Consider the following 26,245-nt stretch of genomic DNA (forward strand, 5'->3'; position numbering starts at 1 on the left):
GATTCAAATTTTCAATGGTATATTTTCTTTTAACCAGATTTCTTGCAACATTATTATATCTATGTGAAAACAGCTGATTAGGTGAGCTGATGAACAATTTTTTACAGGATGTTGATGTTTGATTACTTAACAAAGTAAAACATTCAAAGCAATTTCATCATTTGTATAAAGAACACAAGAATTTAGGGAAACTTCAACTCATATTTCTCATATTCTTTCATAATAGTCATTCTACTTTATTTCAAGACTATACTAGTTTACTGTACTATCGTCAGATGACAAGTTATTCAATCCTTGTCCAGTAAGATACCAGATATTCTCAACTAAAACTTTTCATTACAATCATAAGAAATAAATAAAGTACATGTAGTGATCTAAGGTGGAAAATTTTCCGCTATATCTTTCCGGAAAATTTTCCGTTCTAAACAAATATCAGTGGCCAGGTAACAATTCCTCATTAACTTATAAAATTAATTGAACTCATGTACAGAAATGTTAAAAAATAATAGATCGTTTAAAGAATCTGAAAATTTTCATGGCTCAGAAAATTTCCAGTATTATATAGGAAGAAGTGAAACAATTTTTCATGAATCGAAAATTGTCTGTCGTGTATGGAAAAATTGAAAAAAAAAACTTTTTTATGAGTCGGAAAATTTTCATCATTTTGAGCCAAAAAATAAAACAATCTTTTATGAATCGGAAAGTTTTATTGCTCTGTAGAAAAAAGTAAAAGGAATTTTCATGAATCGGAAAATTTTCATTACCATATAGAAAGAAATAGGAAAACTATTCATAAGCCGGATAATTTTGAATATTATGTTATAGTAATGATAGGTGGAAAATTTTCTACTATATTTAACTGCACATTGAGCTATAAAATTGAATTTCTGTAGAGGAAAGTTAGACAGCAACAAATCATAGACTACTTTTCCAATTAGCTTTCGGGAACCGGCAAATTTTCTAATATTTTGAGTTGGCAAGTAAAAATTTACACATAATATTTTTCTGTCTCCTCCCCCTCTCTCTCACTCTGTCTCTGAGTGTATGTGTGTATAGTGCAGGGAACATAAAACGAGTTCGTAGAGTACAAATATTCCATTTCATTATTTAAAGTGTAGCAAGAAAGCGAAAAAAAGTTTCTGTGAATTTATTATTATTTCAAAAGCAAAAAAAAAAAAAAAATCCACTATTTCTTCAGATATAAGCCTGCGTATATAATGAAATAACTACATAAAAGTTCCTCATCATTGAGTACATGATCATTGGAATGGACATAGAAACTGAAAAGTATCACAAGATAATTGATTTTGTCAGAGCATTGTGAATTACTGACGGAATAGGTTATTTGCCTTTTCTTAAAATAAAATAAGATTGCTATCTTGAAATAAAAATACTCACCTCAATGGAACAATATTCTTAGATTGCTCTTGGTTGGAAGATGTTTATGATGCTTCACATACTGTGAAATTCTTAGTCAGCACTGAATCTCCGTGTATTTTGAATTTATTGCTTTCTGATAACTATCAGTTGTGAACAAAATGCAATTTTCTTCGCATTTTGCTCACAACAAAATGTTTGCTTCAGTTTCTCTACATTTGCAATCTGTAATTCTTTCGTCAGAGTTTACATTCCACCGATTAAATACCATTTATATCTTAAAATATTTTTCCTCTCATGGATTTTGTCTTCCATCTCTACCTACGTCACCTCTGGAGGGAAGAAAACAATAGGCTTTGTAAAAGTATATAAACTGCCCGTCAGATGTTCCTAGCAACCAGATAAACTTTTTCTAATAACAATTCATGTATTCTGTAGTTATTTTGCTCGTTTAGCTGGAAATGTATTTTCTTAATAAGCACAAGCAGACTATGTAGCAATTTTAATATTTTTATATTAGAATACTTGCTATTACACGACACTTAATGCATACACACGTAGTGTATATTTTAAAATTTTGATTCAGATACATATTATTGAGATACATGAACGCAACTAGCTATACTGTAGAAAAAATTTCCCATAAAAATCACTTTGTAACTTGTCAATTGTTGTGCAATACTAAAAGTTGTTAGTTTGTTGTACATGTTTTTGTGCAAGAAATGGATCAGTGGCTGAAATTTGGAACATTGAAGAAGAATACAAAGTCGACTTCAGAAGATTGTGACCCATCGAATTCTCGTGTTTCAAAGTCTGATGTACAGGTCCTACCTTATTCAGCGGATGGGAATTCAACAAAAGATGTATCGATAATTGAAAACAGTTCACGAGAAGGCAATACAAATAAAGAAAAAGTATCTAAATCAACTTGAAATGAACCTCGTGGAACAACAAGGAAGCGTAAGTACCATGAAAATTATTTGTCTCTTAGATTTACTGATACCAGGGATTTTTTGCCGCAGTGTGCTATACAAGTAGAAAATTGTTTCCCAACAGTTCATGTTTCCTTCTAAATTACGTCGGAATTTTCAATCGTATCACCAAGGTCATCAAGATAAGTCAATTAAATATTTTCAATAGAAGCGCGACGAATTGTTACAGGCTCAAGAATTAATGTTGCAAGAGTCTCACACTGACGGTGAGAATGAAAATTCCACGGAAGCGTCTTATTTGGTCAGTTACAGAGTTGCGCGGGCGAGAGAGGCACATACTATTGAAGAGCAAATCATCAAACCTTGTGCTATGGACATGGATAAGTGCATGCTAAACGATAAAGCATGTAAAGTCATTGCTTCAATATCACTTTCAAATGACACTATATCATCAAATAAAAGATTTAGCAGAAAATGTGAAAAGTGATTTCGTTGGCTGCAATGATCTCGGTTCTTTATAAATGGATGATGTAGAAGGACTTGCAGTATTGCTTATCTTCGCCAGATACTAACATTAACTTCATCTTGAAGAAGGCCTTCTGTGTGAACCACTAACAAGTCACGCAACGAGAGAGGAAATATTCAACGTTTTAAATACATTTTTAACTGAAAATAATATGCCATGGATGGAACAAATGCGCTTATGTTTGTAGCGATGGGGCGAGTGCAATGATGGCGGAAACTGCTGGTACTGTATTGCGAATAAAGGAAGTTTCTACAAGTTGCATTAACAATCATAGCATTTTTCATCGTTATCTGCTTGCTGTAAAGAAATAGTTACTTCATCTTAAGAAAGTTTTCGATGATTCCTTGAAGATTCCGTGAAAATTTCATAAATTCAAGGGCACTGAAATCTCAACTTTTAAGATTTTCTGTGAAAATTTGGGGAGCATCCACCAAACATTGCATCTCCACAAAGAGGTCAGGTGGCAATCGCGTGGTTCGACTGTTTGAATTGAGGGTTGAAGTGAGTGCTGTTTTTACAGACCAGCAATTTGACTTTCAAGATCGCATGCATGATAAGTGTTAGGTCTCCAGGCTTGTCTCTCTGGCAGATATTTTTACTAAAATAAATTAAACTATTCAAGGACTACAAGGTGAAACATCACAATATTTTCGGTCCATGACAAAATATTAGTACTCAAGAGAAAATCTCAATGTTGGAGCAGCTGTGTTCGCAAGCGTTCATTGAAATGTTTTCCTGTACTTCAAGAATTCTGTAGAGAATTGGGTCCTGATCAGATCCCAGGTGAGCTGTATGGTGAGATAGTCCGACATCTTGAGGTTCTGCATGAGTCTGTCGTGCAGTACTTTCCGAAGGAACTAGAGTGCAAGAGCATTCCTGCGTGAAGAATCTCTTTGTAATTTAAGAAAAACCTCCTAACTTGACGACACAGCAGTATGAGAAACTTATTGATATTATATCTGACTCGATAAACACCACTTTTACGAAGACACTTATGTGTCGGGTGGGGAGGATTGCGTGCTACAGTGACATTTAGAGCTGTGTCGGTGGTAGTTCACTACCAGAAGGGCCACCCCTACCGAATTGGTCTAAATGGAGTAGCCAGACGAAGAGTGTTCTGGGAAAATGCAGCAGTTCTCCAGTAGCCAAGTTGGCGGAAATCATAGTGATTGGTACGGCAACTTGGACATTAGTCCCAGGCGTGGTCAGAGTGACTTCAACGGCTGGGATACTGCGGGGTGGAAGGCAACGGGAAACCACCACTCTATTTTCCCTAGTTTGCTGGCAGCAAAAAGAGAACATATGAACAATGGTCTTTCGCAGGTCAAAATGTAGTTCCGGAGGTGAAATATCCCCCCATTCGGATCTCCGGGAGGGGGATGGCTTGGGAAGGACTATTGGACGAGAAAGTAATAATGGAGGGAAGACAGACAGAGAAAGAAAGACAAGGAAGAACAAAAGGTTTAGGATAGGGACATGGAACGTACGTACAGGGAGGAAAATTAGAAGATCTTAAAGAAGAAATGAAACAAAATAATTTAGATTTGGTAGGCGTTTGTGAAGTTAGATGGAAAGATAATGGGGTATTGAACAGCGAAGGATATAGAATGTTTTACTCAGGTAATGAAAAGGGCGGTCATAATGGCGTAGGAATAATTCTTGGAAAGCGCTTAAAGGAGAAGGTAGTGAAAGTAGAATTTATTGATGATAGAGTCATGATGTTAAGACTTAAAGGGAAAACAAAGGATCTAGTGGTGATACAGACATATGCGCCGACGACGTCGCATGCAACTGAAGAAGTAGAGGAAATTTATGAGAAAAGAAATTATAGATAGGGAGAAGAAGGGTGCATGCATAATTCTAATGGGGGATTTCAATGCAGTTGTGGGAGAAAAACAGGAAGGTAGTATCATAGGCAAATATGGTTTAGGAGAAAGAAATGAAAGGGGAGAGGGACTGGTGAATTTCTGTAGACAGAATTCACTAGTAATTGGGAACACTTGGTTCAGTCAGCACAAGAGAAGAAGATATACATGGAAATCACCAATAGACGGCGGAAGATATCAGATAGACTATGTTATGATTCAGGACAGGTATCGGAATAGCTTAAAGAACGCGAAGACCCTTCCCGGGGCTGATATATTCTCTGATCATAATCTTGTGCTGGCCGAAGTAGATATTCAACTGAAAAATGTAGGCAGAAGAAAAGTAGGTAACAAGGTGTTGAATACTGAAAACTTAAAAAACGAGGAAATAAGAAATCTTTTCGTTGAAAAATTCGAAGAAAAATGTTCAAACGAGGAAAGGATAGGCGCAGGTAGTAGCGCACGGTGGGAACATATTAAACGTTGCTTACAGCAGGCTGCAGAAGAAGCAGTAGGTTACCGCGAACACAAAAATGCTAAGAAACCATGGGTTACAGAGCAGATGTTGCAGAAAATGAGGGAGAGGAAGATGTGGAAACAGGTTGATACAGAAGAGGGCAGAAAGATGTACAGGAAGTTAAATAATGAATTACGAAGAGAAACAGACAGAGCGAGGGAAGAGTTTTACAAAAGAAAATGTGAGGACATAGAAAAATTAGAAAGAGTTGGGAAATATGAGGAAATGTACAAGGAGGTGAAATCTATGGAATTTCGGAGGAAACAAGGGGGTATTATAATGGCAGTAGAAAATAAGAATGGGAAGGTAGTCAGCGAGAGAAATGAGGTCATAGGAAGGTGGAAAGAATACGTTGAAGACTTATATGAGAGTAGGGATAGACCATGTAGCCTAAATGCTGAAGTAGAAAATGAAGTAGACGAGGATGATAAAGGATTTAGTGTTCTGCGGGATGAGTTTGAAAAGGCTATATCCGAGATTAGGAATGGAAAGGCAACCGGAATAGATAGCATACCAATTGAATTCATTAAAAATATAGGAGACAAGGGAAAGAAAGAATTGTTGCGACTATGCAATGAAATATATGAAACAGGAGAATGGCCAAAAGACTTTCTGAAAACGATCATGATACCAATGGCTAAGAAATCGAACCCAAAGAGATGTCAGGACTATAGAACTATTAGTCTCATATCTCATTCAGCTAAAATTCTGCTCCGAATACTGAACAGAAGGTTATATGAAAGAACAAATAAAGATGTTGAGGAGGAGCAGTTCGGGTTCAGAAGAGGCAAGGGCACAAGAGATGCAATTGTATTATTAATGGCGATCGGTGAAAGATTTATAGAAAAAGGGAGAGAGGTGTATGTTGTATTCATTGATCTAGAAAAGGCTTTGACCGCGTCAATTGGGAATTGTTGTTGGGAGTTCTAACGAAGATAGGGTTGGAATGGAAAGATAGAAGACTCATAAGAAACTTATACATGAACCAACAAGTAAGTGTGAGGATAGGGGAAGAAATGACGGAAGAGACTGCAATTGGCAGGGGAGTTTGACCAAGATGCTGCCTCTCGCCAACACTGTTTAATGTCTATCTAAAAGATATAGTGAAAAAGAGCCTACATGATGATGATGGTATTTCGGTAGGAGGTAGAATGATTAGATGCATAAGATTTGCAGACGATATGGCGCTTGTTGCAGAATCTGAAAAGAAAATCAATAAAATGTTAGAATAAATGAGAAAGGGCTTTGAAGAATATGGGATGAAAATAAATGTTAGAAAGACAAAAGCCATGGTGATTGGAACGAAAAGGTCTGTGTCAAATATAAAAGTAGGAGGGAAGAAAATAGAACAAGTGAATAGTTTTCGATACCTGTGTAGTATTCTTAGTAATGACATGAAGTGCGAACGTGAAATAAAAGCAAGGATAGGAATGGCGAAAGAAACCTTTAGGAGGAAGAAAAGTTTGTTTTGTGGGACCTTGAATAAAGAGTTGAGAAAAAGACTCATAAAGTGCTTCGTGTGGAGTGTTGTACTGTATGGGGCGGAAACGTGGACATTAGGTGACGAAAATCGACTGGAAGCCTTCGAAAATGTGGGTGTGGAGAAGAATGGAAAGAATTAGTTGGGTCTAGCGGAAAACGAATGAGAGGGTGTTAGAAATGGTGGGTGAGAAAAGAACACTTTTAGATAGTATTAGGAAGAGGAAGAGAAACTGGTTGGGACATTGCCTAAGAAGAGATTGTATCACGAGGGACGTCCTAGAAGGTATGGTGGCGGGAAAGAGAGGGAGAGGGCGAAGGAGACTACAATTAATTGATGATATTAAAACAGAAAGATCATACGCGAAGACGAAGAGGTTAGCGGAGGACCGTGGAGCATGGAAGCTTCTCAGCTGCGGCAAGTGACCTGCCAATAAAGGCAGAATACCTATGATGATGATGATGACTACACTACAAAGGATTTCTTCAGAAAGTTCCGTTAGCGGAGTTTGGAGTGGTATTAAGAAAGAGTATTCTAATTATCTGTGGAGACTATTCTAGCTCTTTTTTCACTTGTCAGCACTTATATGTGTGAGCAGGGATTTTTCTTGTATGCAGCGATGAAAATAAGGTACCGCAATCGACTAAATGCTGACCCTGACATGAGACTTCGACTATCTTCGATCAAGCCGAATATAAAAGAATTATGCAGGATGAGAAAACAGTATCACTAGTGTCATTAAAAGCACAATTTTGAAATGTGATGTTTGAAAAATAAGTCTTTCTTAGCAAACTTGTTCAGACTACAAATAAATTATTTTACAAGCACTTTACTAATATTAATATTACTATGTTTTGTGCACAAACACAAAGTGATGTGGGCCTTTGAGCATTATTATCATTAACAGAGGTTTCACGTTAAAAAAGATTGAGTACCCTTGAGTTATACTCTTTTGTTTAGGTTGCATCTATTTGTAGTTACGGATCCAGGACGGACTTCTGGGGAGACGGTGGGTTGTAATATTGCTACTTAGAGTTACTTTTAAGAGATCGAAACTCTGGGATGGGTTTTATTTACATATAAAATAAGAAAGTTTCCTCTTCTGGGGGGTACGATCGCAGCAATCGCTCCCCACCTGGATCGACCCCTGTCTATTTGAGTGCCGTCATCTACATTGCTTGAAATTAACGAAATATTAATAATTTTTATTTCTATGGATTCTATTTGATTTGTTCCTATTATCATGGCTCACTCCATGTGGGAGATTAACCACAATATTCACACCATCTTGTACTCCTTCCGTAATGTCAAATGTCGTCCATTTCCATTCCGCATCGACTTCAGGTACCATGGTTGCAGATTAGCCTACAACAAATTTTATCCAGGAGGTTATTTTATTGGTCTGTTCTACTAATCCTGTAGACGCATGGTTATATGCAGGTGAGTACTTATAGAGGAAATCGTACTTCTGCGCTAAATGTTGTAAACGAGTCGCTCCATGTACTGGATATCGGTCTCAATACAACGTTGTAAATGCTCCAAATTTTTGGATAACATCATGTTCCAAAAATTTCTCTATATTTTCCGCGTTTATGGCGTCTACAGTTTTTGCGATCACATATCGTGTGACTAGTTCCGTGCCTACTATTATGTACTTATTTCTTCCTTCTCTACTTGTAAAAGGCCCTAGTTCGTCATATATCCATGTTGTTGCTATCTCTCCTACCGGCTGATGTAGTAGTTCGGCCTGTTTCTTCTGTGGTAGTTTCTTTAAACTTTGGCAATCCTCGCACGTACGTATTTTGTGAGCAAGGTAGTTTTTGAGATACGGCATATAAAATTTCTTGATGGCTGTTTTGTACGATTTTGTAAACCCAAAATGCGGGTTGGTCGCCTGGCGGTGGAAGGTTGTGAACCACAAATTGACTAACGACTTCGGTATACATAGAAGTTATAGTAAGCCATAATCAGGGTGGTTTTGTTTTCTATATATGTCATTTTTGAGACAAAAAAATCTTGCTGATATAACCGTGGAGATCTTGTCCGGTTCCTTTCCTTCTAAAACGGAAATGATGTCTTTGTAATTGTCACTTTTACGCAGTTCCCTTGCGATGTTGGGTAAAAGATTGTTGTCTCCTGCTTCTACAATACTAACTTGAAGACTATTTGATTTAAAAGCATGGTAGTCCTCACCCTTTTCATCGTCATTGTCTTCTTTTCCCTTGTCTTTACTAATATCTTGGATTTGTTCGAGCCTACTGATGATGTCTGCTCGATGTTTGGACCCCGGTAAATACTGTATATCAAAATCAGCTAAGAATAGTTTATATCTTGTGTATTTTCCGACTTTGTCAGGTTGTGTGTTCATCGTCGCTATACATTTTGCTTGTACGTATAGATTGAATTTTCTATTTAGTATAAAGTAACGAAATTTTGCGCAATGTATAAATGAGAGCATACAACTCTTTTTGCCATATACTAGCTTTGTGCTCAGTTTTCGTTAATCTTCGAGAACAATAGGCAACCACCTTCTCTGTATCAGTTTCTGAGTCATAGCAAGCGAGTACTCCTCCTACCTGAGTTTGACTACTATCGCTATTGATGCGGATTGCTAGCGAGTCTTCAAAATGAGCGAGTGATGGGCGTTTAATATGTCTTCTTTTAATTGTTCAAAGAGAACATCATGCTTCTCTGTCCATTTAGATTTAGAGGTTACTAATTGCCGGAAAGACTCAATTTTTATTGTAAAGTCTTTGATGTGCGCTCTAAAGTAACCATAGGCCAATAAAACTTTTGAGAATCGGCTTAGTAGTCTGTCTTTTAAAATTCCGTATCTTCTTGGCTATCTTTAAAGATATTTTAATGGATTCCCCACTAACAAGGTGACCTAATACTTTAAGTTCCTGGTAGCCAATGTGTGTCTTCTTGGGTGATACCCGAAAATCGTGTTTCCTAAGTTTCTGAAATAATAATTCTAAATCCTGCAGGTGTTAGGAAAATTATATGAACTGGTGACCTCGTCTTCGCAAAACTTGTGATCCTATCTGGTAGTCCTTCCAAAATCATTCTCTGCTTATAGACAAGCTCTGACTTGATGTACAATGGCCCATCGTACATCTCAAAAATTCGTATAATTTTTTGGTATGATTGATCTCGAAGGTCATGTATTTACGGCTCTTAGGATGCAACAAGATTTAGAAGTATGAATTCGAGAGATCAATAGTTATGAAGATTTTTCCCTTTATGGAGTTTAGAACGTCCTCTGTTGTTTGAAATGGTACTGATAACTACTTGGTGTAACTGTTACACTTCTGTAGATTGAGGACTATCCGAAATTCTTGTGTGTTAGACTTTTTGACCACCAGAAGTGGAGAAGAAAATTCGTTATTGACTGTAGGCCTGATTATGTTTGCCTTGATTAGGTCTTGAATCTGTTTATCTACTTGATTTCTAATATGTAATGGAATAGGTAGGGAACGGTCGTGGAATACGGCAGATTTAGAAATCCTAATTTTATGAACGTATCCCCTAAAATATCCGATGTCATCAGGAGCATACGTAAAAACGTCTCTATATTTAAACAATAAGTCATAAACTGCTTGTTTTTGCTTTTTGTCCAGGTTGAGGTTAACGTCAAAGATGTATTTATTAAAAAGTGTTTTTGTGCATTTTATGCGTTCTTCCGTTTCCTCTTTTATCTTAAAGTGATATGTTCTTTCTTAAAAAATGGTTCTTCTAAGGCGCTGAAAGAGACTTTGTGCCCCTCCTCAAGAACCGCCACTAGTGTATTCTTTTTTAAAGTGACGCTATTGGCATTGGGGTTTGAAATTAAAATTGTTATTTTGTTTACTTCTATCTTCTGGTCGAGAGCATTTAACCTATGTTTTTCGCGTATTCCAGGAAGCAATGATGCATACAGGAATTCCTTGTCAACTATTTTTTTCTTTCCTGCAACTTGTATGAATGTATGAGAACGTGGAGGTAATGTTATTTGCTTAGTCACTTACAAACAGTTGTGGTCTGTCTGCGATGCTATCTGAGTCGTAAAAGCCGACAGCGTATTATATTTGCTCTCAAGTGGTAGCTGTGGCTTCCTTGGACGTTTATACGAGATTGTATTCGCGTTTAAATCGATGGTGGAATGCGAACGTTGGAGAAAGTAAATTCCTATAACTATTGGCATAGTCTTGTCGATTACTCTAAAGTAATGAGTAAATGTTGTTTGACCTATTTTAAATTTTATCAATGCTATTTGGTTCAAACTAATATTATTTCCTGAAATTCATTTCACCATTGTCTGGAAAGGAATTAGACTTGTCCCAGGGGTACGGCGTCGGCTGTCCAGAGGGACACCGTACTTCCTGTGTCAATTATCTCATTCTGAGGGCTGCTTTAGTTTTAATTGTTAAATGAGATCTGTTATTTTCGTCCTCTAATACAATGTTTTCCCGTTTTTCTGCCAATTGTCCTGATTGTTCTTTTATCATAGGAATTTCGTAATTTAGGCTTTTGCTCTTTTTAGTTTCTTTTTGATTTCCCAGTTCCGAGTGATACTGACTGTCGGCCCCCTTGTCAAGGGGCTGCTTCACACGTTTTTTTAACTCTTGGAACAAATAGATGCACCATGCCTCCGCTTCCGGCATATCGGGCACACCAAAATTTGATCTTCCGTGGGTGTAGCTTGCTGATTGTTCTGGGTTTGTTCTCGCTTTTTCTTTCCGCTGTTTCCCTGGTTACTGTGCTTCGGTTGGTTTCTGTAACTCGTCTCAGCTATCATCAGCGACAATTCTGCCATTTTATTGGTCAAAGTAGAGATGTCATTTTATGGAGGATTTTGCTCATGGTGGGGAACGGTCTTAGGTTCTTGACTTGAGGTTTGAAATTCTTGAGGGTTGAGTTGACAGACCGCTATTGAAGGATAAATTTGTTGTTGATATGTAGGTATATAGCTGTTCATCGGTTGTGTAACTGGTTGTGTTTGTACACGATAGGTATGATGATATAGCTGTTGTACATTGTCTTCGGTTCGGTTGGTAAGCCATAGAATGTATTCTGTGGGTTAGGTATATGATTCTGGCCATATAGTATATGCAGTTTTTGTGATAACTCTGCATGCTCTGTTTTCCTCAAAAGATCATTGGTGGCTTCCAAACTGTTTAATTTCGTCTGTAGAGCTTCTACCGTTGCAAACCTTTTTCAAATGCTATCTTATTAAGGAAATCCCTCTGTAATCCCAAGGATAAATGATGGATCTTTTGTTCTTCTGTCGCTTCCGGTAATAACTGCAGTATTGCTTGGAGCTTACGTAAAAAGTATGAGTCAATGGACTCATCCATTCCTTGTTGGACCTCGAATAATTCCTGTTCTGCTTTATACGATGGCACCTTTGGCCTGCATAATGCTACTAACGTAGATCTTAGATCGTCATAGATACATCGATATCGTATCAAATTGATTTTGGTTTTTAAGCTTCAATACGATATCTAGTGCTATGTCTTGTAAATATAGCGATAGAATTTCCTTCTGCTTAGCCGGTGACCACGACTATATTGCTGCCATATGGTCGAATAGCATGAAAAACCTATCCGGGTTCTCGTGCACGTGTCTCGTATACTTCGTTCAATGTGGCATATTAAAGGAGATATTAGATGCACCCTCTATCATATTTGTGTTATTCTCTCTTGATCTGTATGTTTGTTTACCTGATCTAGTTTCTGGTATAAATCACACTTAGGGAAAGTCAGAGAAAAAATGGAAGGAGTTTATATAAATTTTAGTTCAATTTTGATAGCAAAACTAAGATAAATTTTGATACTGACCTTGTGCCTGCTAAAAAGTTAATAAAAAGAGCGTCCCTTACAAACTCCGGTGCCTATCACCATGTAATGTTTTGGTAGAGTCAATAATGGACCGAGAATTATCTCCTTCTCCAATTTATTATAAAATTTGTTAAATACAAGACGTTTTTGATTATAAAGAGTAAATAGTATCTATCTTGTATCCAGATGAGAGAAAGTAGGTGTTTGCATGATGCCCCTTCTCTCAAGGCAGTCTCCAAGCCACCTGTCGGTTCTGGTGAGTATTGAAGGATAACCCCCTCAGCTTAAGGTAGCTTCACGAGGCTTGGTTGTACTAAGGACCCCTAGTTCAGTGCGACCTAGGGTAAGGATAGGCGCACCCCTAGTCCAGTGCGAGCTCAGGGCGGTGTAGGTGATTTGATCAGTTGGACGACTGATGCTGGGTCCCTCGGTGGTCCGCCTTTTATCCATCCTCTTCGGGTTCTTTCGGGAGGTCCGTCTTCTTTCGGCGTGCCTCGGTGTCTTTTGTGTCGGTTTCTCGTCTGCTATTCTGTTTACAATCAATAGCACGTGTTGTGTCGACTTGTGCTCTTGTTGTGATGTGGGGATCCTTACAATATCTTCAGGTGCAGACCTAGGTGTTAGTCACCAGTATCATTGAGTTTTGTCATAAATAATTGTTTTGTAATATAGTAAATGTTATCTAAAAATGGTTGAAAACGATGAATGATGATAAAATGTGATCGAGGAATCTCAATCCTTTCCGCCAAGGATAATTACCCATTATCGTAATCGATTATATTCCTTTGCACTAACAAGGAAATGGTCCGAACCTTACACGTCCGAATTGGACGGAATTTCGTATAGATACTAACTTGAAGTCGGTGAATAACGTGAGAATAGTCATTCGATTTGCTTTTGCGTACTTTACGAGATATATAGGGTAATGCAAAACAGAATGCAACATAAGACAACTATGTAATCGAGTCCAACAAGAAATTGTAACCAGGGATGTTGATCCTCCGTATATCATCCGTTATGACTTATGACTGTCGGCGGAGATTAAGGTTTCATTTGTGCATCACGTGATATGTGTGCGCATCTCCAATGGGGATTTTGAATGTACTTGGATTATCCTGTCGTATGAATCTGATGTCGTGAGTTAAAGAGAGACTTTCTATATTTGATTCGTGTATGCAGAACGGCAGTTTGACATGCACAGCAAGCATTTTCGCCGATCCCAAGAGTTTCGTCCCATACTTGGCTCAAGTAGATCTCTTATTGGCCAAATTGGATGACGTCACGAAGTTTCAAGTTCAAGTTGCTAATAAGCTTCGTTTCGTTCTCTGTTTTTCCGTGTGTAATGTATGTGTAAGAGAGAGAGAGAAAGAGAGATGGATTTATAAATACTTTGTTTAATACGTTGTATTATAGTTATTCATTTACGTTCACTTTTTACGCGATACAAATATATTATACTCAAGTAATCTTTGAACAAGTAAGAATTTTTAAATAAAAACAGTCCACATGATTTTTTTACTATCTACAATTTTAACAGTTTTGTTAAACTATATGTTACTTGATTGTGCGCACATATTAATACACTATGCTTTTACAAAGATTGTGTGCTTTGTAGTGCAACACTTTGTTTTGTTTTCAAATTTCCATACAAAATTTGGGTTACGATCATTTCATGGTGCTAATTAAGAAGTCTTGGCCTTGCTACATTTATCATACAGATACAAAATATGTCTTTCAAATGTTTTCTGGATTAACTTTACAGTTCGTCTTTATGTGCGTCGAAAGTAGATCTGCTTCAGAAATATTTTGCGACAAATAACATTGCTACATGCTTGTAGATAAACCATGTTTGGTGCAATTGGGCGAGAAATGCCCATCAACTTGTGCTATATTGTAATTATTAACTAACACTGTTTGGTCTGCATTAGAATACCAATTGGAGAAGGTAATGTAGGTTGCATTGCATTGCATTCAAATTCAGAGCCCTTCAACTTCCCGCAACATAGGAAATATATCTTTGTGCTCGGACTGTAACCATAACATGAATTCATTGCGCATTCTCATCAGTGACTCAAATGCTAGCTTGTGCATACGAATATAATACGAATAGCACGGTTATAATGTTTTTCTTGTAAACTTGGAGTTATGGATCCCTCAGCAACAGTTCCTGATTCGGAGAGGAGCTCCGACAAACCAGAATCTAGAAATCGTCTACCGATGATGCCCATGAAGTTACAAAAAGTATGAAATACTCAAGGTTTAAAACTATTGTCCGGTACTTTTCAGGATTCTTCCATACAGTTTCATTTGCTTTTGAGTAAATAGCTTGATCTGCAGTTAGAACTAAAGACTGAAGTTGTAGTTGTTTTTTTATGACGAGTGAAAGGTTTAGCATCTCATATATTGTAGTCGTACTGGTTGCTGGAGAATTTACTGTTGGTAGGTAGCTAATGCTTGTTAGATGAATTTCACGATCCCTCAGTAGATTGATGTTGAATCCACTCCAACTTGGAATTAGGTGATTCTGGGGATGTATACACCACAACATAATCCAAAGTAAGTTCTTAGACCTTGACGCTGCAATGAACTCTTCACAAATAGAATCATCATACCCAATTTCAATTGGACCAACTTTTTCCCCAGCGATGTAAGGTGTTAAAGGTGTTAGCTCTTTCGTGACACCAAGAAAAGTTTGTTGTCTTGTCTTTACTAGTATTTTTGTTGTAACTAGAATATTAATCTGTGACTTTGATTACAACTGTATTGCTATTCCATTCACAAGGTGAAATGTTCCCGCTTCAGACGGAGTCTCCTCCAACCTATCAATGTTATCCCAAGCAAGTTGAGTAAATTTCACAGGCACAATATTTACAGGTAAAGCTTCACGATCATCTTTCCCTTTAGATGTTTTCTGGTCGGCAATGGCAGTTTCTATTTCCACTATTCGATAGTAGGACAAGCCCTGACCATATCGATTTAAGAACTCTGTTAGTTCGACAATTCTGCTATTCAATGTAAGTAGAAGTAAGTAGAGTAAACAGTAAGAGAATGTGTTTTGAGGTTTTGACTTTTCCCTTAGTAACACCAGATCTTGTCCAAATGGCCATATTAAATGTGAAGCTCTGTCACTTGTTAATTTTGAATTGTCGGCTGTAAGAATAACTTTGAAAAATAATGTTAAGGATTTTGGTAGTAATTCATTGTTGCCTTCACATTCTCTCAAATGATTTGGAGTTGGCCACATGTTTCATAGTATATGTTTTTCTTGAGAATTCTGAATATCACTTCTCATTGTCAGTTGATTGGCAGTAGATATCATACACTGATTTAATGTCTCAAATTCTTGTAGTTTAGAAAACAACTCGTTTCTTCTGACAAAATCCTCTCTTGACAAGGTATCTGGGAACATGAGAAGCTTTCCACTGTTACTCATATTGAAATGAAGACGTGAACCCTATACTTTTTTTAAGTATGGTTTTGCGCCTATGACTCCATATTGCAACATGCTCTGAACATTATCTATTATCATATGAACGAAGTACACAACTGAAGGTTCAAGCAAAGTTCGTTGATAATTTATTGCAGATCCTCAAAAGCACGAATGCAAATAAAATGCCATTTACATCTTGATATGTGTACAATATTTCCAATGATGTTGTAATTTTTTCTATGATAACTTAGGAACTTCTCTTTAACTTATATACCCCCCGTGATATTTTGAAATCGAAACATTTTCAAAGTTAAAATGTTTCATGTTCGAAACATTTATAAAGCTTATAGTCCTACTCTCTTGTCCCATTCAGTTCACTTCAAAACTAAGCAATTCCCAAACACAGACACAAACTAAGTCTCTGCGAAAAAACAACAACTTAAAGTGAAAATATAATCCCCCTTCATGCGCCCACTTCTCTTTCCCTACAGAAAGTTTAGAATTTCCTGATCTTTTATGGTTAGTTACTCAATTATATAAAACCAGGATCAAAACACTTACCATAGTTGTTTTTTTACATCAACCTTTCTCGAAATCGTTACTAATTTTTTTACCTTTCAAGGACTAAAGAATTTAAAAACGGGGTTTTAACCCCTGGCAATTACCGCTGACAGGGAAGTATCATACCATATCTGAAAGCTACTCTAAAATATAAAGTTCTTTTACTCGTCATGCAGTGTTTCCACGTAATAAGCGAAGAAAATTGAAAACGGGAATTTTTAAGGAATTTTTCTTAATTTTTTCCTAATTATATACTTCCCTTTCATCAGTATTAATTTTTAAAAGACATTTACTTTTAATGTAAGGGTAAGAATATAGAGCTTCTGAAAGAGTTGTGTTAATCATCTAAAAGCCTATATAATTCTAAATCCACAGAGACCCAACGTTTACTTCTGTGGTCATAACGAACAGAGTTATAGGAATTTCGAAAGACCACGGGACTTCATTATCATTTTCTTTCCGAATCTAGAAAGGGGGGTTTTATCCTCTGAAAGATACCTCCAACATGAAAGTATCATACCACATATGAAAGTTTACAGTATTGACTACTGTGAAATACAGGGGTCTTTTACTCCTTCTGTAGTGTTGTCACGTGATAAGCAAAGAAAATAGTAAAAAGGGAATTTTTAGAAATTTTTTCTTAAATTTTCTCTCATTACTTCCCTTCCCTTGGTACTATAGATAAGTGTGTTACACCACTTTAAAGCATATATAATTCCAAATCAAAGAGGTAAATAACTCATAGTCCTATGACCAAAACGGATAATGATACAGGTATTTCAAAAGACTACTGAGCTAAGTAAAAATGTCTTTAAGATTCTAAATTGGGGGGCCGCTACCCCCTGAAAGCTACCGCTTTCCGAAAAGTATCATACCAAATCTCAAAGCTTACAGTATTGGCTATCTACAAATTTAGGTATCTTTTACTCCCTCGAGATGAAACCGCACACACCCTCTGCCTCAAGGACTATATGTGTATCTAGTTATGCATATTATTGTAGAAGTACATTGATATACTCCTTTATTTTTAAAAGACATTTACTTTTAACGTAAGGGTTAGAATATAGAACTTCTGAAAGAGTTGTTGCCACTTATTTTCAATATAGGTAAGAATGTAGGTATTGTGAAACAGTTATTAGGATTTATTTAACAGTCTAGGGGTAGGAATATAGAGATTCTGGAAGCGTTACAGGCATTTATTTTTAATCTAGGGGTAAGAACGTAGTTTCTAGAAGTATAAACATTTACTTTCAATCTAGGGGTAATAATATAGATCTTCTGAAAAAATATATAAGACAAAGGCTAAAGGAGACAGATAATCAATGAAAGTAAATTGTTATAAAAGGATTGGTGGAAGAGAGTATAGGAGGAAATGGGACAATCTTGACAAAACCCGTGGACGCGGTGTTGTCTATCACAGAATCATATGGCTTAGGCTAGAACTAGAGACGAGCGCTCTACAACTTTTTTTTCTTAATCGCTTCAAGCGGGACATTTGTTTCCCCAGTCTTTTTAAAGTAATCTTATAAGATTTTCTACTTAATCCACTGCTACTTCGAGGATAGTTAAAAAAAATACACCCATGCTCTTCAGATTGATTCGAAACACCAATGCGTTTCACCAATCGATCATCAACCTAACTACTGAGAACACTCGACTACATCGACTTACCACTGAGCCACTGTACAAAACATACAAAACATACATCATGCCTTCAACGAAAGGCGAAAGAACTTTGTTAATGTATTGTAAATAAAATTAACTTTCGGTATATTTACTATTTGAATTCTTGTAATAATTGTTTTTCAATTAGCAATTATTTCCATGTAAGTGTCTACCTTTATAAATCAAGTGTTTTAAAATGCTTTTGTTTTCTTTCAGTTTGTGAAGTTAACATTAAAAAGCATTCTGACCTAGAGCCATTATTATTACGAGCTGATGGTACCGGATTTGTTTACCCTGATGCCAACGGATATATCAAATTGAAGAGTAATGAGGAAGTTATTTTTGCATGTCCAGAACTTTTACATTTGAAAGACACTAATGAAGTATCTGGGACAGACAAGACAGCTGCAACTGCTAGATGTCAGATTGATCAGGAGTTCATGATGGAGCGCAAAACATACCAATATAATGAAATACATTGCAAACGTCCACCTAATCACACATCAAGACGAGCAGGTGAATGTTTAGAGGGAATTACTCGTATGGAAATAGGATTTGAAGTTGATGGACACTTTTATAGCCTCATAACTGTTTGTTATGATGATCATACAGGTAACACATTATTCACTAACCACACTATTGCAGCCACGATTGCAGGTGCCCAAAACACTACTGAGTTTTCGACCTTCAAAGAAACAGGTTTTTATAAAAGAGGCGTGCAGATGAAAACATTCGGCAAACTTCTTGATGCCGATCATTTAGTGTCAAGATTTCTTAAAAATAACTCTTATTTACGAAGAACTGAGTTGTCACCTAGTGAAGATTTTATTTTTGGTATTCAAAAACACGCCTCTATGTACCATATAAATAGTGCACCTGTTTGGAAATCCATATATGAAGAAAACTGGAAACGTTTAGAAAATTCTATCAGAAAATTTGCTATAAGTAAAAATCTGGAATTGAAAATATATACAGGAACATATGGTAATTTAAAATTACGAGATAGAAGACACATTAAGAAGAAAATGTTCTTATCTGTTGATAAAAATTCTAGATATAAATTTCCTATACCTAATTTAGTTTGGAAAGTTGTGTACAATCCTGCTAGCACAGGAGGAGTGGGTTTCATAGCTGTTAATAATCCTTACCTCAAAGCAATTACCAAAGAGTTTGTTATTTGTCCTGATGTGTGCGATTCTTTAAGCTGGCTGCACTTGGAACGAAAGAACTTCTCACAAGGATATATTTACTGTTGTGATGTTGAAGAACTAAGGAAAACTGTGAAATTTCTGCCTAAGTTTCCTGTAACACAACTACTAACTTAGTAACATTTTTACAATTTTTTAAAGTAATTTTAAGTCCACATACAGTCACTTACAAAAATTTGTACAAACACCCTAACTGTGATTTCGTCAATAACTTTCGAATATGTTGATCAGTTACAAGTAAAATACACCTTTCAATATTGTGTAGAGAATTACGTACGTTCTCTCTAGTCTAAAAGAGAATTGTAGATTCATTCTGAAGTTAGTGACAGAGAAACACGTGGTGTATGTGCACAGATTTTTGCTAATGATTGTATATATAATCTTATTAAAAGTGCAGATTAGTCCTTTATGCTTTCTTAAAAAAAAAAAAAAAAAAAAAAGTTTCTTTGCTTTCGTGGTGGTATATAGATTTATGAACATAAATGATTCTCATACTTGTTTAAGCTTTGTATAAGAAACATATACAAATAAGCTTTGTATATTATGTAGCCCTATAAGAAATACATATCATAGTATAGGGATTTAGCTAAAGTTCTGAAATGTTTCGTATTTGTTTATCGGAAATCTGAAAATATCTCTTTTAGCATCGCAGAATTTTATTGAGCAAAATTATTTTTGGTTGCCTTTATTAGGTAATTCTACATTCAGCTTTAAAACAAAGACGAACATTTAATCTTTCATTCTTCATTTTAAGAAACTGGAAATTAATATTATAGCATGTTCTTCGCATTTATTGAAGAAAGTGAGGAAACAACATTTTTATGAGTCTTAAACTAAAGAAACTGTGTAACGTTATTCAGGACAAAGTTTTCTTATATTATCTATTCATTGTACATATTAGCGTATTTGTTATTTACTGTGTACAAGCGTGGATGTTGGATTAGTTCTATTTACGTTTACGTATCCATTGTTCATTTTGCACACTCATATTTCATTTTTCTATGTGTAGTATGTGCAAATTTAATTACAAACCAGAAATAAAAGGTAGGTACTGAAATTATCTACTTTTGAATACATAAAATTGTATATATAAATACAACTTTTCCTACATTTAAAATTTCCTTGACTGTCCCTAGTTCAAATGCTTTTAAGTGTGTAAGAAGAAAAAGTGAAATGAAATTTTTGAGTTTTATAACCCACGATTATTCCGACTAGGCTACAGGAGACGATGATGATGAGAAATGAATGAAATAGTGGAACGAAGAAAATGGGAGGAAACGGGAAAACCACGGGAAAAACCCACGCACATGGTGTTTGTCCAACACAAAGATCACTTGGCGCGAGCTTGGATCGAACCAAGGATCTCATGCACCAGAGGTGAACGCTCTACCAGTGAACCACCGCGACCTCAGGAAGAAGAGATGGAAGATTAAATTACCTAACGTTATCTCTAGTGTACCGCTGAAGTAAAGTAGAATACACTTACATTTTTTGTAATTACAACTTTGCTATTAGTTAAATTTCTGTCTGCTCTTCTGTTACATTTTGTGTTGCCAGAAGATAAATGTGAATGCTAATCGAAACACTTTTCAAAATATTTTGAAGGTGCAAATATCAACTACGTATTTCTTCAATATGAAGGCTGAGCTACTGACATTATTTCTTCAGGAACATTTAAAACTAAATTAAATTGAACTAAAGATCATCAGGATATATATTTGCAAGCTACAGTTTGTACATCTGAATACTATTTTTTTTTCAAGCATCCAGTAGTTAAACATGGAACAAAATGTTAAAACTGTGAGGTTTTAATTTCAGTGTGTAAGCTATTCATAATTCGGATTTGGTGTACTCCAAATGCTAATTAGTACGAATTAGTGAGTTCTTAAATCTTGAACATTAGATATACTCCATAGATACTGAATCAGGTAGTTGTTAACCTTTCTGTTAAATAACGTTAAAAGTATCTTCAATTTTATTTATTTTTTTAAATAAAGTATCTTTCATTTACAAGAAATATTTAGTTTAGGTAAATAACCAGATGTTGTGTCAATCTGTAGAAATATGACGTTATGGTTCTGTAACATCTAATCGTCACCTCATATATTATTTAATATGCATAACATGTGTGTAATTTAAAGTAAGTTTTGATTATCTACATGGTTTATTTATGCTTTATTGAGAAAAAATATGCACATATGATGTAAAAAAAAAAGATTTTACCTGTTAATTCGAATAATTTGCTATTGAAGTTTTTGAATAATGTTCATTATTCAAATATAGGAACAAAAATAATTATTGCAGAAATAATTTCAATTATGGATGTCTAATAAATTTAGTTGCAGTAGTCTGCAGTAAAATTCAATCAATAGATAATACTTAATTATCCACACGATTGGTAAAACGTGTGCATAGTCTCGTTTAAAAAAATCGCCCTTCATTTGATTTTCATCTTTCATATTGCTTAGGAACCAACTATCTGTGTATCGTAATATTTCAAAACATTGTATGTATAGTAGATCAAGATCTAGCAGCATGCCAAGTTTGATACAGACAGTTTGAACTTGTATGATAGTGTCAATGTAATTTTTAGGTAAAAAAATTAAATAAATTACGAAATTGTTTTTGTTTGGTTTATGTTCGAAAGTTGTTAGCTTTCTTCTGTTGCCTGATGACTACTTCTGCTACAATGGAGTAACTTTTTTAAAATAAAATTTATGGGATGTGAAAGTTGTGGAATTTGAAGTCATTATTGATAAAAGGGTTTTGATCAAACTTTGATTAAGCTTATTATAATGTTAACAGTCCGCTACACGTTGAAGATAGTTGCAACAAGAAAGAAAAAATCTTGAAGTTTCCTTTTTGTGAAAGATGTAACATTTTTTTATTTGATAACAACTAAACAAAGAATAGTTTCTTCAAAATGTTAAATTATAGACACATTCATTGAAGATATCTGTGAGGTCATGGCATAAAAGCCATTCATGTTCATTATTTCTTTCGAAATTTGACATTATCTTGAAAAAAAAAAGATATGGAAATATATTATAAAATTTAACACAAAATTTATAAAAAATGTATAAATAGGTAAATTATGTTATAATTTGATAAAAGTGTTTATTATATAATTTAAGAGCATTCGCTATACCGACCACTACTTTCTGAAATTTTAGCGAATAATTTAAAAACAATTTATAGCGAATGGCAAGAAGTTTAGACAGTAAGCTAGAAAGTACCTACAATTAAGTAAACAAATGTCTGTTTCTAGGTATTTTCTTATAGACCGAAAATACGAGCACGTTATTTACAACCCGAAATATTTAGCCCATTTGTAACTAGGGTAATAGTCATAAGTTGTATTGTGTTTGCACGGTTTTATTTTTATCTTTTCAATTTTTTTTTAATTTTGAAATGAGACATTCCTACGTGTATTAGTTATAAATATTTATCCGAAATATGGTATAACATATTTTTCTTTACTTAAAAAAAAAGAAGAAGAGAAACTTAGATAGGCATATAGCCTTGCACAAGATTTCTCTCATCCAAACTTACAACCCTCATTTTATTGCACCAGAAATTTAATAAGTCTTGCAACACTGTGATTCGGTGAAAATGTAGTTTTTAAAAGCTAAGATTGTATATGAGAAACAATAAATTTAGTATTATTTTAAGTACAGTCTACTATAACATTGAATTTTTACAAGTGTTCTATGCTTTATTGTAGAATCGGATGTAACGTATTATGGCAATTAATCTCTTGCAAATTAAAATGGAATACTCAATATCGTTTCTTTCTTCTCTAAACTGACGCACAGAATAATTGGTTTGGAGACACTTATTGATCTACCAAGTCAACTTTACTAGTGTACAGATCTTTTCTTTCCCAATATAACTTCAATTATTTTTCTTCAGTCCTTACGTCCTTTAGAGACGATATTCAGGGTGAAGAAAAACATAGAACAACCAAAAATATTGATTATACGTATACGCAAATTCAAATTCAGTGTCAGAGAAGTATGGGACGTTCAGAGTATCAGGGAACTAAGTCCAATTTCCAAAGTTTTGAGAAAAAGATACGTAAAGTTTATGCGATACCTTTAAGTACCTGGAAAAGTTAGCCCTGCTTTCTACATTTTAAGTTAAACACTAAGTACGTCTAAAATAACCAAAAAGTGGACTTGATTTGCTTGTGCGTTAAACTTGACAAATATTTTTATCGTAGTGGTAACCTGAGGAAAATATATCATTTCCTGGTTAGCTTGATTCTGACAATTTCTTAAAGAAAAAAAATAACATTGTAGAAACCAAAGACGTCATTAAACATAATTTCCATAAATTATTCGAGATTTTGAGAAGTAATTTTATGAATTTGTAGAAAGTTGTTCTCGCTATAGAGAACCTGTCATAATAAACTGAACAGGAAATAGTTTTTACAATAAAATGAAACGTTCTTGGCGATTAAGTGTACATATATATATATATATATATATATATATATATATATATATATATATATATATATATATATATATATATATATATATATATATATTGTGTAAAAGTTATGAACTACACATGTAAACTATGTTAACAAGTCAACCACTTCAAATTCCGGTAACTCGGACACAGTTTGTCTAAATTCATTCACTTCACAGCAATAAGAATAACCTTTTTTGATATCCTGTCGGTCCCACTTAATATAATTGATTTGATCACAAACATCTGTACACACTATATAGTCTGGTGTTATTTTCGAAACATAAGGATTATTAACACCAACGAAAACAACACCTTTTCTAGTGGATTCATCATAAAGTGTTTTCCAATACAATTTTGGTACTGGAAGTACATAGTTATTGTTTTCATCTTTATGTAAATAAAGCTCTTTTTCCTCACCTTTTGTATCAGGAAGGGTAGCTACACTATATGTTCCAGTATAAATTGTCAATTCCACCTCTCTATTTGCGCAGAAATCACGAACAGACATTTCCAACGAGTTCCAATTAGCCCCATTAAACGTTTGCCACTGTGGTGCTACATTAATATAATAAAACGTTGCTCTCTGCTGAGAACCGTAGATGAGGTCTGCCTTAGCCGTCAGGTGTCCTCGTGCCAAGTAGAAGTCATTGCCATCTTGAATGTAAGTAGCTCCCAGTTCACTTGATCCAAGAATTTCTGATATAGTTTCCCGCTGACCGTTTCTATTGTATGCACCATTGGCAGAAAAGTCTGGATAGTATCCTCCTTCTATGAAATATGGTCTTGAAACTCCGTGCTGCTCACCAGCGATATTTGGTAATTGGGTAAATTTTGAATATAGTGTCCGGCTCAAATATTGATCGAAACATACTTCAATTAGAGAGTAAAAGTCTTGTGTAACCTCAAACCCGATATGTACTAAAGTAAAATTAGAGTAACATGTTCCGACAGTGCGAGCAGTATGAAACGGGTAGTCTGTACATGCTAACTCTGAAAAATTATACTCTTTATTACTTATGGTAAAACTTTTTCCTGATTGGCATTTACCAATTGTTTGATTTTGTCCAGTGGCTCTCAGTGTGTTGTTGTTCCCAGGACAGGCTAAAAGAACTTCTTCTCCAGCTTCGAAAGAGATTATCCCATTAGAATCTGGTAAATAAAATCCTTTGGTGTTTTTCGGTCCTCCTACCAGTAGAATAAGCGGTGCATATTCTGCTAAGTCCCCATCGGTAGATACTTCACAACCTACGAATAAAACAAGTATTTTCTTTATTATGGTATTACTTACATGCTAGAAGTACTTGCAAATTCATGAATTATAAAGTTGGTAAGTTACATGGGGAGAGTAGAAAGTCACTCTTATATTATTTAGTTGTTATATAGGAAGCTTATTCGTAAAGTAAGCCGCTGCCATACTTAAAGCACCGCCATTAGAAAAAAAACTATCCAAGAGCGACAGCGATAATGGTGAAGGAGGCAATGCCGCGCTCATTATAATCTGAATCATAAAATAATAAGAAGTAGTCATAATAACTTAATAAGCACTGATAATGTCGTGGGCAGCTAGAAATCTTCGACATGTTAACATTAAAACTTAACTGGCGCTGTAACAAATTTCTTCGGGACCCCAGTACAGCAGGTTATTTATGAGACCACGCAATCAACGAATTATATTGAAGACATAACAGTTGAAGCTTGGTATCGTTGCAGGCTACCAACAGGCAGGTTTGAAGGCACGTATTGCGCCCATAAAAGTTTTAGGTGTGACAGTTTTTCATTGGAAATGGCACTGCCAAACTTTAATTATACCATAATTAAGCTTTTACGAACGGCAAAAAGCTTCGAAATTGAATAAATTTCTGTTTAAACAATTAATAAACAATTAATAAACAAATATCTATATATATCACAGAACATTTATTATATATAAAATTAAAACAAAATGCGGGAATGTATAATTTCAGTTGATGTACAGCAGTGGCGTAGCCAAGGGAGGTGCGAACAGGGTCGAGAACCCCCTTCATCCTCAGAGACCAAATACCATTAAGACAAAAAAAATACTTGTTATCATAAGATTCCAATGTTATAACAACTTCATCCCCCCATTCAAAGGTATTGGTTATCCTAGTTGTTACAGTGAGTATCATACGTATACCACATAGATAGTGACCTATGTATATTTGCCTTTTTTTCACTATGAGGTACAGTTGCAAACAAAATGAAAACAATATATGTTGTTAGGGACCCTCTCAAGGAAACTGGCAAAAAATTGTGGGTGTCCCAGTTGGTCTTCCACTATTTTTTTATTTTTCTTTCTTTTTTTTAATTTAAAAAAAATTGACCAATTTTCAACCCCAAAAAATTTCCAAAATATATTTTCCGACTT

General features: G+C 35.2%; 2 protein-coding genes across 2 annotated transcripts in view; one reads left to right on the plus strand and one right to left on the minus strand.

The window, feature by feature from the left end:
• Positions 1-19,564, plus strand: part of LOC145666757 (salivary endonuclease-like) — a 45,176-nt gene extending 25,612 nt beyond the window's left edge. Inside the window, exon 2 of the mRNA XM_081734313.1 lies at positions 18,389-19,564. Coding sequence (XP_081590439.1) covers positions 18,389-19,497 — 1,109 coding nt within the window. The 3' untranslated portion in view covers positions 19,498-19,564. The remainder of the gene's footprint in view (positions 1-18,388) is intronic.
• A 4,373-nt stretch (positions 19,565-23,937) lies between these two features.
• LOC145670954 (uncharacterized) overlaps positions 23,938-26,245 on the minus strand; it is an 81,631-nt gene continuing 79,323 nt past the window's right edge. Inside the window, exon 5 of the mRNA XM_081739586.1 lies at positions 23,938-25,104. Within this exon, the coding sequence (XP_081595712.1) occupies positions 23,963-25,104 (1,142 nt within the window). The 3' untranslated portion in view covers positions 23,938-23,962. The remainder of the gene's footprint in view (positions 25,105-26,245) is intronic.

The sequence above is a fragment of the Thermobia domestica genome, chromosome 1 (genome assembly GCF_964235325.1).
Source record: "Thermobia domestica chromosome 1, izTheDome1.hap1.1, whole genome shotgun sequence".
Classification (NCBI taxonomy): Eukaryota; Metazoa; Arthropoda; class Insecta; order Zygentoma; family Lepismatidae; genus Thermobia; species Thermobia domestica.